Source organism: Equus asinus, chromosome 13, assembly GCF_041296235.1.
Source record: "Equus asinus isolate D_3611 breed Donkey chromosome 13, EquAss-T2T_v2, whole genome shotgun sequence".
Classification (NCBI taxonomy): Eukaryota; Metazoa; Chordata; class Mammalia; order Perissodactyla; family Equidae; genus Equus; species Equus asinus.
In genome coordinates this window covers 44,034,301-44,046,875 of record NC_091802.1, presented here as the reverse complement: position 1 = coordinate 44,046,875, position 12,575 = coordinate 44,034,301, and the positions used below count along the sequence as shown (strand labels likewise).

Below are 12,575 nucleotides of genomic sequence, written 5' to 3'. Positions count from 1 at the left end.
GCTCTGCTTCTTAGTAGCTTGATGACCTAGGACAAGTTATATAACCTCTCTGTGCCTCACTTTCCTCATTTGTAAAATAGAGTAATAACATTATCTAATGTATAAGGTTATCGTGAGGATTAAATGTGAAATGCTGATCACAGATGCCTGGCAGCACAATAGATATTAGTTGTGAAAATTATCTTTATAATATTTTGCAAAAGTATACTAATGATTCTTGAGTAGAGTTAAACTAAAGGCAGATTTTCTTTTCTTTCTTCCTGTTTCTTGTTTGTTCACTTGTTTGTTTTAAAGAATTAAGAAGAAAATCTATTCCAGCATTTTGGAATAAAAATTTGTGTCAAAAAATGAATTTGTTCACTTTATTGATATGTAAACAAAATGTTATTTATTTATTCAACAAACATTTATTAAATACCTAGGAAGTATCAGGCACTATGTCAGGCACAGGGATGACAATGACAAAGTGTGGTCCCTGCCCTGAAGCAGACAGGTGATTATATACAATGTAACAAAGGCTGTGATACAGGAATACATGAATGTGTGATGGGAGGGAGTATGGCTTTCACCAGTTCCTCTTAGATTGATCCCCCTTCTTTGGCTCCAAGAAATTGATCCTATTTTTGTCTTTAACTGGGTAGTTTAAATCACGGAATTTTAAAAATTTCTAGAGATGAAAGAAAAGCATCTTGAAGTGTGGAGGACACTAGAAATAGTATTTCCTACAGAGCAAGGGCTTCCTACCAGCATAGTCACTTCAAGGGTTTTCAGCCTGGAAAGTTCTTTGGCATAGTTTTTCTTTGCTATCCACTTTTCTTCTATTTTTTTTCTCTTTTTCTTCTCCACTTTATCATCTAGAGACTTGGGTAGTTCCCAAAGGAAGAGTGCTTTATGGATTCTGAGGGTGATTTATAGGTAAAGACAGAAAATGATTTTTTTTTTTACCTTCAAGTTCCATACCAAAAAAATGAATATAAACTTTCATGGCAGCTATTGAAAATGCAGATAATTTTAATTCCATTGCATTTTTCAGAATTCTCAGTCGTAATCCTCTGACAACTGTTGAAGATTCTTATCTTTTTAAATTGCCAGCATTAAAATATTTGTAAGTATTGCAACAATCTCATGGCTAATGAGATGATTTCTGCTCTTTTTTACCTTCACCAAAGATTAAGTATTTTGCATTCTTGTAAAAAGTTATAATTTAAATTTTAACTGGGTTATTGAAATAAGAGTTATTGACAAAGAAAAGGATTAAGAAAGAATATATATATCGGCAAGACAGTGTTGAAGCACACCTACAGCTATGGAACATATAGATCCACGTAGAAATATCATTTATCCCAGAAAGCAATGAGGAATAACGTGTACGTTATTTTTTTTAAAGAGTAGTCAAGAAAGGTGGCTGCAATTGAGAATGAGAGGTGGGATAATGGTAAAAAAAAGATTGTACTGTTCAGCACCAAGGCCATTAATTTGATAATGCAAATAAATTTAAATTTCTTCAATAAGAGCTCTCTGGAATTATCATCTATGGTAAGTAGACTCTTGAGCTAGCTTGACAGAGAAGGCAGAATTGAAGGAATCACATGTCATTAAGTATCTTTTTAAGTATAGAATTTTTGTCTTTGGGTTCATATCATCCATCTTTGGGCTTCTCCTTCAGAGACATGGGAACAACACAAGTGTCACTTGCAACCATTGAGAGCATCCTCATGATGACCCTTGAATTGGAAAAACTGTAAGTTGATTTTTCTTACACTTATTTTCACTTAGTTGTTTTTTTAGATTTGTTTTATTGCCTTAAATCAAGTTTATTGAGGTATAATTTTCATTTAATAAAATTCACTCTTTTTAAGTGTACAGTTCGGTGAGCTTTGACAAGTGTATGGTTATGTAACCACCACCATGACATTTGAGATATAGAACACTTCTGTCACCCCAAAAAGGCCCCTCATATCCCTTTGCGGTCAGTCCTCTCTCTCACCACCAGCCCCTGGCAACCACCAATCTGATTTTTTTTCATAATGTTTAAAAATTTTTTTATTGAGTTCATAAGAGTTTACATCAATGTGAGATCTCAGTTGTACATTATTTCTTGACTGTCACCACATAAGTGCTCCCCTTCACCCCCTGTGCCCACCCCCCTCCCCCCTTCCCCTGGTAACTACTGAACGGTTTTCTTTGTCCAAGTGCTTGTTTGTATTCCACATATGAGTGAAATCATCTGGTGTTTGTCTTTCTCAGACTAACTTATTTCGCTTAGCATAATTCCCTCTAGGTCCTTCCATGTTATTGCAGATGGGATGAATTTGTCTTTTTTTCTGGCTGAATAGTATTCCATTGTATATATACACCACATCTTCTTTATCCAATCATCGGTCAGTGGGCACTTGGGTTGCTTCCATGTCTTGGCTATTGTAAATAGTGCTTCTATGAACATAGGGGTGCATATGTTACTTTGGATTATTGATTTCAAATTGTTTGGGTAGATACCCAGTATTTGGAGGGCAGGGTCATATGGTAGTTCTATTTTTAGTTTTTTGAGGAATCTCCATAGTGGCTGCGCCAGTTTGCGTTCCCACCAGCAGTGTATGAGGGTTCCCTTTTCTCTACACCCTCTCCAACATTTGTTATTTTTAGTCTTAGTGATTATAGCCATTTTAACAGATGTAAGATGGTATCTTAGTGTGGTTTTGATTTGCATTCCCCTGATGATTAGTGATGTTGAGCATCTTTTCATGTGTTTATTTGCCATCTGTATATCTTCTTTGGAAAAACGTCTGTTCATCTCCTCTGCCCACTTTTTGATCGGGTTGTTTGATTTCTTATTCAGTTGTGTGAGTTCCTTATATATTATGTAGATTACCCTCTTGTCAGATATATGATTTGCAAATATTTTCTCCCAACTGGTGGGTTGTCTTTTTGCTTTGATCCTAGTTTCTTTTGCCTTGCAGAAGCTCTTTAGTCTGATGAATTCCCACTTGTTTATTTTTTCTTTTGTTTCCCTTGTCTGAGAGGACATGGTATTTGAAAAGATCCTTTTCAGTTCAGTGTCAAAGAGTGTACTACCAGTATTATCCTCCAGGAGGTTTATAGTTTCAGGACGTATCTTCAAGTCTTTGATCCCTTTTGTCCCTACAGTTTTACCTTTTTCAGAATATCATGTAAATGAAATCATATAGAATGTAGGCTTTGTGTTTGGCTTCTTTTACTTTGCGTAATCCTTTTGAGACTCATCCGTGTTGTTGCACCTGTCAGTAGTTCATTCCTTTTTATTGCTGAGTAATATTCCAACTGTGTGGATATACCAGTTTGTTTATGCATTCATCTGTTAATGGACATTTGAGTTGTTTCTAATTTTTTGCCTATTATAAATAAAGCCGCTAAAAACACTCACATGCAGCTCTTTGTATGAACATATGTTTTCATTCCTTTGGAGTAGAATACCTAAGGGTGGGATTGCTACGTCATATGCTAAGTGCATATTTAACTTTTTAAGAAACTGCTAAACTGTTTTCTAAAGTGGCTGTACCCTTCTGCATTCCCACCAGCAGTGTATGAGAGTTGTGGTTGCTCCATAGCTTCACTTGACCCTTATATTTCAGTTTTCAAAAAGTTTTAGCCTTTCTAGTAGGTATATAGTTGTATCTCACTGTGGTTAAATTTGCACTTCTCTAACAGCTGATGAGTCTAAGGCCATATCAACCTGAATGCGCCCAATCTCATCTAATAGCTAATGATGTTGAGTGCCTATTCATGTGCAAATGTCTTTTTTAATGAAGTGTCTGTTCAAATCTATTTTTTAATTGGATATTTATCTTATTGAGTTTTAAGAGCACTTTACGTATTCTGGAAAAAGTCCTTTGTCTCAGATATGTGTTTAGTAAATATCTTCTCCCAGGTTGTGGCTTGTCTTCATTCTATTAAAAGTATCTCTGAAGACCAGAAGTTTTTAATATTTAACTTTTGATGAACCCTAATTTAGAAATTTTTTCTTATGTAGTTTGTGCTTTTTGTGTCTTATCTAAGAAATCTTTGAGAACTCATTGCCTAATCCAAAATCACAAAGATTTTCTCCTATGTTTTCTTCCAGAAGTTGTATAGTTACATTTAGGTCTATGATCCATTCTGAGTTAATTTTTATGTATGGTGTGAGGTGAGGGTCAAGTTTCATTCTTTTTGCAGTTTTAAAAAATATCTCTGTAGGGCCCTTTTGTGACAGTTTATTACACAACTTACTGCACTTTAAATTTTGCCATCCCCCCTCCAATATGGCAAGCTAGTAGAAACTTGCTAAGGCTACATAGAAATATGCTAAGGCTACTTGAAGGGATGACATGAGATTAGGATGGGAAAGGGCATTGCATTTAGCACTCTGATCCAACCATTTTTGTCAGGTCAGCTGACAAATGACTGTCTTCCCCACATTGTCACATCTGTTGGTCACTGCTTTAGCCTCATCTTCCTCAACCTCCCATAGCGTCTACCACAGCTGATCCCTCCCTTGTCAGCTAGATGCCTTCTCTCCAATATTCAAAATCATTTTCCTATGTAATTACAACACTATTAACACTGAAGAAATTAAATTCCTGTACAATAATATTGTCTAATAAAGAGTTGATATTCAAATTTCCCAATTGTCTCAATTATATCATTTATTTTTAACAGCTTTTTGAGGTATAATTGACATACAGTAATCTGTGTCAATATATGTAAACACCATAAAGCCATCACCAAATTCAAAATGTCCATCAACTCAGAAAGTTTCTTCATGTCTCTTTGTACAGTTATATGCTGGCATCATTCTACGAAGCAGAGCGCCCCACTCTTTTCTTTTTGAGTATCATTGTGAACTCACGGGTTCTTCTTTAAATTAATTGTTTTATACCTTATTATCATTGTTATTCTTTTGAATGTTCAGATAGTCCAGAGTTGGCCAATGTGATCTCTGTTATTGTTTAACCACACGATGTTTTCTATTCCCAGAGTAATTTCTAATATATATTTCTGATATATTTACCTCTCTCAACTAGGAATTAAGAAAGAGACTCCAGAAGTTGGGGACTTACTCAGACTCTTCTTAGAAGTCTACCCTCTTCCTGTGCACTCTCAACCCTAAGTGAGACTTTTGGGTTGGGAGATCATTCTGAATTAAACTGCAGATCAATGTCACCCAATTCTAAGCCCTGTTGCCTTTATTCTAGGCATACCATACCCACTGCTGTCCTGGCTCTTCTGTTGGATACTTCTGTCTTCCTCTCTGTTTATTATAATATTCAAGAACAGCAGTTGACCAACTGGTCCCTACCCGATTGTTCAGGCCATATGTCCCAAGAACTCCTTTTTTTGCAGAGCCCTGTGGTGGCCTTGGCCTGCCTCTTCTACATACTCAGTAACTCCTTGACCACTAATTTACTTATCTGTGTTTCCATTTATAGGGTCTTACCTAGCCGTATGGCCTGCTGCCTCTGCCAATTTAAAAATAACATTGAGGTGGTCTGCAAGACAGTCAAGCTACATTGTGACAGCGAGTGTCTGACGAACACCACACGTTGTGGTGAGTCTGCACTGCTTGATGATAAATGTGTAAATTTTTATTTTATGTTTTAATTTTTATTTTTAATCAATGATGATAAATATTTTAACTAATGATGTAATTGCTCTATCTTTATTCGCTCAATCGAATTCAACTCCCTAAATTTCTAAGAACTACTCCTTTGCTAAAAGTCAGATTCTCAGTTACATTATCAAGCTAATAGAAAAGAACAAGAGAAAGGAATGAAAAGAGGGAGGAAATTAACATTAATGGCTACATATTGTGTGTGGTGCTCTCTGCTTGGTACCTTACCCCCAGATGAGGACTTACTCATATAGTGCATCACAGTTTGTAAACTGATTTTATATGCATTAGGTCTCAAGTGCCCTTTGTCTTATAGAACAGATGTAGATAGATTTTTGTTTATTTTGTTTGCTTTTGCAATTTTATAAAAGAGCACAGGTGATGCTATTTTATAAAAGTTTTATTTGGAGCCTGAGAGTTTCTGGTTCCATAACCAGAAGCTGCTACCTGGCCTTTCTCATGGATGGGAGGGCTGTTCGATTCTTAGACTGTCCAACTCTGAACTTACCATGAATCTCATTCTTCTCCATCCACAAAACACTCAGGTGTTTTTAAGTATTTTTCTGTATATTAGATGTATTGGCACCAACTTGATGACTTACAAAATGTGCTTTCATGCCCAGAGAGCTTGAATACAGGTCTCTATCAGTGATCTAGGGCACATCATAAATAAGAACACTTTGCTACTTATATAAAGACAGTGTTGCTTATTTTTCAAAACATTTTTTTTTTTACCAATTATATTACTCCCCTATCCCCTAGAGGTGGGCAGAACAGGCATTTTTAATCTCCTTTTACAGGTGAGGAAAAACAAGATCAGAGGTGTTAGGTGCTGTAGGCTGGTACCCAGGTCTCCTGTCCCCAGTTTCGGGCTCTCCACAAGCACCTCCTCCTCCTCTCTCATCACCTTTACCTCATCCTCTGACTCTCACCACCACCACCAAAAATACTTTTAATTTTTCTGGAAAAGAAGCCCAGCTGCACAATGGTACACTTGAACTTCATGCAGTGAAAACCTTTGGCTGGTTCCACAGGTAAAGCTGGAAGTATTAGAAATGAAATGAAATGAAAGCAAAGTAGGCATCTGACAAAAGTTGCTTTTTCCCTTCTGCATTTTAGGACTTGAAGTATTATTCCATTGATTTATTGAACATTCCCACCTTGGCATACGGTCTGGTGAATCTCTTAATCTACACCTCAGATCCCCGCCCACTTTTAAACAAAGATTCAAGGTGGACATAGCGGTTTTTTTCTATATAGAGCCTTCTGTTACAGGGGCTAGGATATATGGGAGCAGGCCCAAGCAAAGGAACCTGAGGGTAGGTGGAGAAGGGCGTGTTCAGACCAGGACCTTTTAGCTGTGGATGGTGTTGTGGTCGTCTGTGATAGTAGCCAGAACACGAGCACACTGAAGAGGTGGAGAGAGGAAGCCTCACGCTCCCTCTGCATCTGAGGCGGGATGGAATGGGGCATATGAACATGAGGAGTCACAGAAGATCTGCAGGGGGTCTAGCTGAGCGGGGAAATATTTGTCTTCCAGCCATGGCTTTTCTTGAGGACCGGGCAGTTGGCCCTTGGGGACCAATGGCCTAATCCTAACTATAGTTAATATATTTCATACCATGGAATGTTCTGAGTAGAGAACCACTTTTTCTCCTTTTGTTGTTGCCAATCGTAGGTTTAAATTTGGGTTTATTTTTCTCCTCTCTACATGGCACTCAAATGTTTGCTGATTCCTAATTTATTTGACTGGGATATACAGCTGTAGGCTGACAAAAAGCTGTCCCATCAGTCTTTCATTATCAAAAGCAGTCTCTTCTTTTTTGACAGATGAAGAAGCATCTATAGGGAATGCAGAAGGATCATTCATGAAGGTATTACAAGCCCGGAAGAAGAACACGAGCACTGAGCTGACCATTGTGCCAGAGAAAGCATCCTCAGACAAAAATGGCGTCAGTTTGTCAGCATTCATGAACGAGCAGCTAGACTTTAATGATGAAAGTGATGTTATCAGCGCACTAAATTACATTTTGCCTTATTTCTCAGAGGGAAATCTAGAAGATGTAGAATCAACATTATTACCATTCATTAAACTTCTTTTTTCAAGTGTACAAGATGGAGCTGAAAAGGAGATGGGTCATTTGAAAAATAACACAAAGAACCCTTCTCTTATTCGTAAATCCAGTAATTCAACTTATAAAAATAAATTGAAGAGACTCTATTTTCTGGAAAATTTGTTAGATGCAGAAATCCAAGAGAAAATTGATGAGGTTAAAAAGAAAGAAAAAATTGCCATGCTTATACATTCCAACCTTTTAGGTCCCAAATTTAAACGCCAAATCTTTCAAAAGAAATTAGAAACTGCCCAACCCCAGGAAAACAGCCCAGCAATGATTCAGAGCAGAGGGAAAAGGCTGCTAAGAGTAAACAGGGTCCTTAAGGGCCCAAAGGGCATACAGAAAAGGCACTTCAAGGAAGTGGGAGATCAGCGCATCAAGAGGAAGCAGAATGCCCAGCCATTTGTGGAGAACGTTGCCAAAGAAAGAAGGCTCAGGCCATCCTCAGGGGAGCTGGAGCCGCTTCACATGGCCTGGAGGCCCAGGAAGTTAGTGGGAAACTCCTTCAACACAGAGCCTTCATCCCTAAAGGAAGATAAGACGGCAGTCTCTTCTTTTCTGAAACAATACTCCATGGGCAGCCCTTCTGACGCCACAGCTCTCAATTCCCTATCTGAGGTTAAAAACAAATCAAAAGACTTAAGCTACACAATTTTTGTTTTAGAAGATGCAAATGCCAGAGTTAGAAATATGAAGGCTTCTAAACCAATCTCACATTCCAGAAAAAAATCCCTCTTTCATAAAACTCGCCCTCGTGTGGTCCACAGAACACCCAAGGTCAAAATGAGTCAAAAGTTCAGAGAGGAAGGTTCACTCAATAGACTGATGCTTGCAAAGAGGCCTCCATTCTCTGCAGTGAGAAGCCTCATAAACTCCCCTTCACGAGAGGCTTTTTCATCTTCAGAACTGACTTCTCAGGAAAATCCTTTTCTAGAATTTTCTCCTTCAGAACCTTCTGCAGAAAAGACTACTGTAGAAAACACTACTGCACAAAATGGTTTTGACGAAAATATTCCTACAGAAAATACTGCTGAGCCAGAAGACACTGTCTCTCAAATCACTGCGAGTAAGAATGTTTCCACTGCAGATGCTGCTGTCACTGCAGACAGCATTATGCCAACTGTTAAACAAACCAATGAAACCCAATGGGAATACCAGAAGGTGGGCACTGGCTTACCCTCCAAGCCCACCCACTTCCCTTTCCCGTTGTTCTCATCCCCGGGTGATCAATTTGAAACTCAGCTAAACCAGCAGCTACGGTCCCTCATCCCCAACAATGACGTGAGAAGGCTCATTTCGCATGTCATCCGGACCTTGAAAATGGACTGCTCTGAGACCCATGTGCAACTGGCCTGTGCCAAGCTCATCTCCAGAACAGGCCTCCTGATGAAGCTTCTCAGTGAGCAGCAAGACGTTAAGGTGTCCCAGGCAGACTGGGATACGGACCAATGGAAAACTGAGAACTATATCAATGAGAGCACAGAAGCCCAGAGTGAACAGAAACAACAGGAGTCCAGCGAGGTGAAGACAACTCCCAAAATGTGGGACCTGAACTTTTAGTCAGTTTAGGACTTGCCCCTGAAGCACCCAGCAGGAAGACCAGGGGCTCCTAGTCCGTGTCGTGTCTTGGCCATATAACTCTGGTTAAAACATTGACCTCCCACTTTGCTCATTTAGCGAATGGAGCCACTATTCCTAGGGTAGATGAGAAAAGGACCTAACACACAAGATAAATAAATTGTAGAAGAAACTGCTAATGATAAGATTATGTAACATTAGATTTGGTATGTTCTTTAAGAAACTATAAGGTACTCACGGGAAAGAATGGGGTTTCAGAGCAGTCTAAGCATAGTTAACTGTTCTTTAGAAAGGGTTTAAGAATAGTTAGCTTTAATCGTTTCCATCTCTTTGTTTAAAAAAAAAATTTATCCTTAATTTTTTCAGCTCACAAAAGAAGTTCCAGGATATGGCTATAACAACAAAGTCATTTTGACAATATCTGTGACTGTAGTAGTGATGATTTTGATTATAATTTTCTGTCTCACTGAGGTAAGGACAACAATTAATTCAGATTTCCAGTATATATCTTGTCTTTAAATAGATTTGGATCTCACAAACTGAAAATGAAAGCTGCTTTTCCACCTTCTACTACTTGACATTCCTCTTGAGTCATGAAGACTGAGATCTGCTTTGTTCTTTTATTGCAAAGTATATTCCAGGGATTTTTAAAGGACGCCTACTCCCAGGAGATCTCTGTGGAACTGAAACCAAGATCACAAGCCCTTAGACTATTTTAAGAAGTTAAATTTAAGAAGGCCAGAGTTGACATGATAGTAAAATGCCTTCAACTCCAAGCTATGTTGACTTGATGTACTCACCAGTCACTTTCATTCTACCACTGATTTCTTTCCTTATTGGCCGAAATGATGAGAGATATATAATCCCCACCCTCCTGGAGCTGTCAGTCACCCTGGGAGAAAGCACTTGGCTAACCGATGAAAGTGTGATCTTGTCAATTCATTAGATTTACTTAGCAGCTTTCTTCTCCAGTGTGTGAGGCGTTGTGTAAATAGGTTCAGTTAAAACACTGCATCAGGCTGCTCATGTCGTATTTACGTAGCCTGTTCCTGGAGCTTGCTTATCTTTGGTTCAATTGCATACCTTTCCCAACAGGCAGGTGCTAACATTCAAAGAGTCATTTAATGAGCTGACAGTCTTGGCTCTACCCTACCAATCCAACCTAATTTACCTTATTTACCTTTGCTACTGTCATGACAGGCCTCTGTCCCAGCCAAAGCAGCCCCCCACCATACCCTAGTCACACCACGCCCATCCTGACTTTTATCTGTGCCTTTGCCCTTCTAAAATCCCCTTATTTTGCTCTGCCTATGGAAGTCCTATGAATCTCTCAAAAGCCAATTCAAGTTCATCTTTCTTCATAAAGCCTTCCCTGAGTACTCTAGCCTTTCCAGTCCTAGTCCTTCTGTGAGATTTGTCACCATTTCTTAGGGGCCATAGTGAGGCATCCCCCTCCTCTAAGAACTTAAAAATATGGTAAACACTTTTTTAAAAGGTGGCTCCCCCAGAGAGAAACACCAAGGTCAACACATTATGGAGCAGAGCAGAGATGTGTAAGGACCAAATGGCTTCCTGATCTCTCAGACTTGAGGAAAACCTGACTGGATCCATTAACTGCTAAAGAGAAACATGTCTATCTTCAGGAGGGTTGGTCTGTGGTAAAAGCATAGAAAAAGGGAAGAAGAGACCAATATGGGCAGTGGTCACCCTGGCATTGCCAAGAGTAGAAATGGCACCTCAGGCAGCAGATATGGAAAGTCAGGCCCACTAGCCAAGCTGTGCCTTTCGGGGAGATGGATGACCCGGCTACTTCAGTCCTTCCCAGTAAATGCTGGATTCAGCTGACCCTTTTGTTCTAACTCTATTCTCACCAAGTAGCCTTCTGATTGTGCCACAGAGGCCCATCTCTATAGAAGGTAATTCCCTGATTGTGTAGACACGGATGCCCTGTCTGTGGAACAGATGGATATCTCATTGTAAGTCATAATCTGGCATTCTGACTTTTGATCAATCTTGTGATACTGATAAGGTGAGACTGCCCTGATAGAAAGAAGTGAGTTCTCTCTTGGTGAGGACACAGTCTGATTTCTGAGTCTAGGAGGCTGGGGAGTAGTGTGGGTCAGCTTGCCAAGGCCTCTGGGAAAACAGTCATTGGCCATTGCCCAGACAGTACCCTCTGCATCTCCAGGTGGCATATGGCCTTTTGCCTTTTTGGAATTTCTATAAACTCCTATACTGCTTTTAATTTCTATGTAGTTTAACCTTTCATTGGTATTTATTTATATGGTTTCATTATTTCCTCTCCCCATTTAAATGATAAGCTTTTTGAGGCCAGGGACCATGTAGTGTTTTTCCTGTAGTAGACAATAATGATGTTCAAAGGAAGAGAGATGAGGCATTGTGTCAATTCCACAGTGAGGAATCATGCAACCTAATATTTATATGAAGTAGCATACAGAGTTCAGCAATAGACAGACCCTTGTGTTGCTAACACATTTGAAATGTCACCTTTTAAGATTCTAATCAGTAGAAGAAAATGAATAAGTGGTATAGCACAGCTGCCTAACTATTTTGGGGGAAATAACAGCATATCCCTATTTCTCATCTTAAACGAACATATAAAAAGAAGCCATAAAAGTATTAGAAGAAAATAGAAGCAATATTTTTATAATCTTTTGGTGGGAAAGAGCTTTCTGACCCTGATAGCACAGACAGATCTGACTGCCTTGTCTGTGACAGCATTAGCAAACTTAGCAGTGACTTATGCCAAGCATAAGACAAAGAGTTTTCCATCTATTTTCTGATTTAATCCCCACAATCCTGTGAGGACGATATTGCCAGCCCTCTTTCACAGATGAAGGAGATCAGCTTAAGACTCCAGTGGCAAAACCAAGAGCAGAACACGGTTTCACCTACAAAGCCCATGCTCCTTAGTCCGCTGTTCAGTTTTGTCTCCTTAAAAATGAAAACACTGGGAAATGTTGGAAACACTGAAATTCAGTGAAAGCCACGGAAAGGATTAATATATTTAATATAAATAGGCTTTTATAAGTCAACAGAAAGAAGACAAACAATCCAGGGGAGAAAGGGGTAAGGTCTATGAAGAGCAGGAGGCATGTTGACAGTCTGTCACCGTATCTGCCGGTCCTCTCCTCATGGCTTATGGTGTGTGGGTTTTGTCAGCAAGGCCTTTGTCACTTCGTGGTACAAAAATACCTCTGATATTTTTAGATATAAAAAGTCTCATATTTTCTTCC

General features: G+C 39.0%; 2 protein-coding genes across 4 annotated transcripts in view; both read left to right on the top strand.

The window, feature by feature from the left end:
• RDM1 (RAD52 motif containing 1) overlaps positions 1-1,725 on the top strand; it is a 36,136-nt gene extending 34,411 nt beyond the window's left edge. Inside the window, exons 7-8 of the transcript XR_011493887.1 lie at positions 1,034-1,105; positions 1,667-1,725. The gene's annotated coding sequence lies outside the window, so the exon portion shown is untranslated. The remainder of the gene's footprint in view (positions 1-1,033; positions 1,106-1,666) is intronic.
• The window catches only part of LOC106836484 (leucine-rich repeat-containing protein 37A3-like), a 41,651-nt gene that overhangs the window by 25,835 nt on the left and 3,241 nt on the right, over positions 1-12,575 (top strand). For all 3 annotated transcript variants that reach the window (XM_070483403.1, XM_014849417.3, XM_014849416.3), the window contains 5 exons: positions 1,034-1,105; positions 1,667-1,741; positions 5,442-5,560; positions 7,454-9,261; positions 9,685-9,789. In XM_070483403.1, the coding sequence (XP_070339504.1) occupies positions 1,034-1,105; positions 1,667-1,741; positions 5,442-5,560; positions 7,454-9,261; positions 9,685-9,789 (2,179 nt within the window). The remainder of the gene's footprint in view (positions 1-1,033; positions 1,106-1,666; positions 1,742-5,441; positions 5,561-7,453; positions 9,262-9,684; positions 9,790-12,575) is intronic.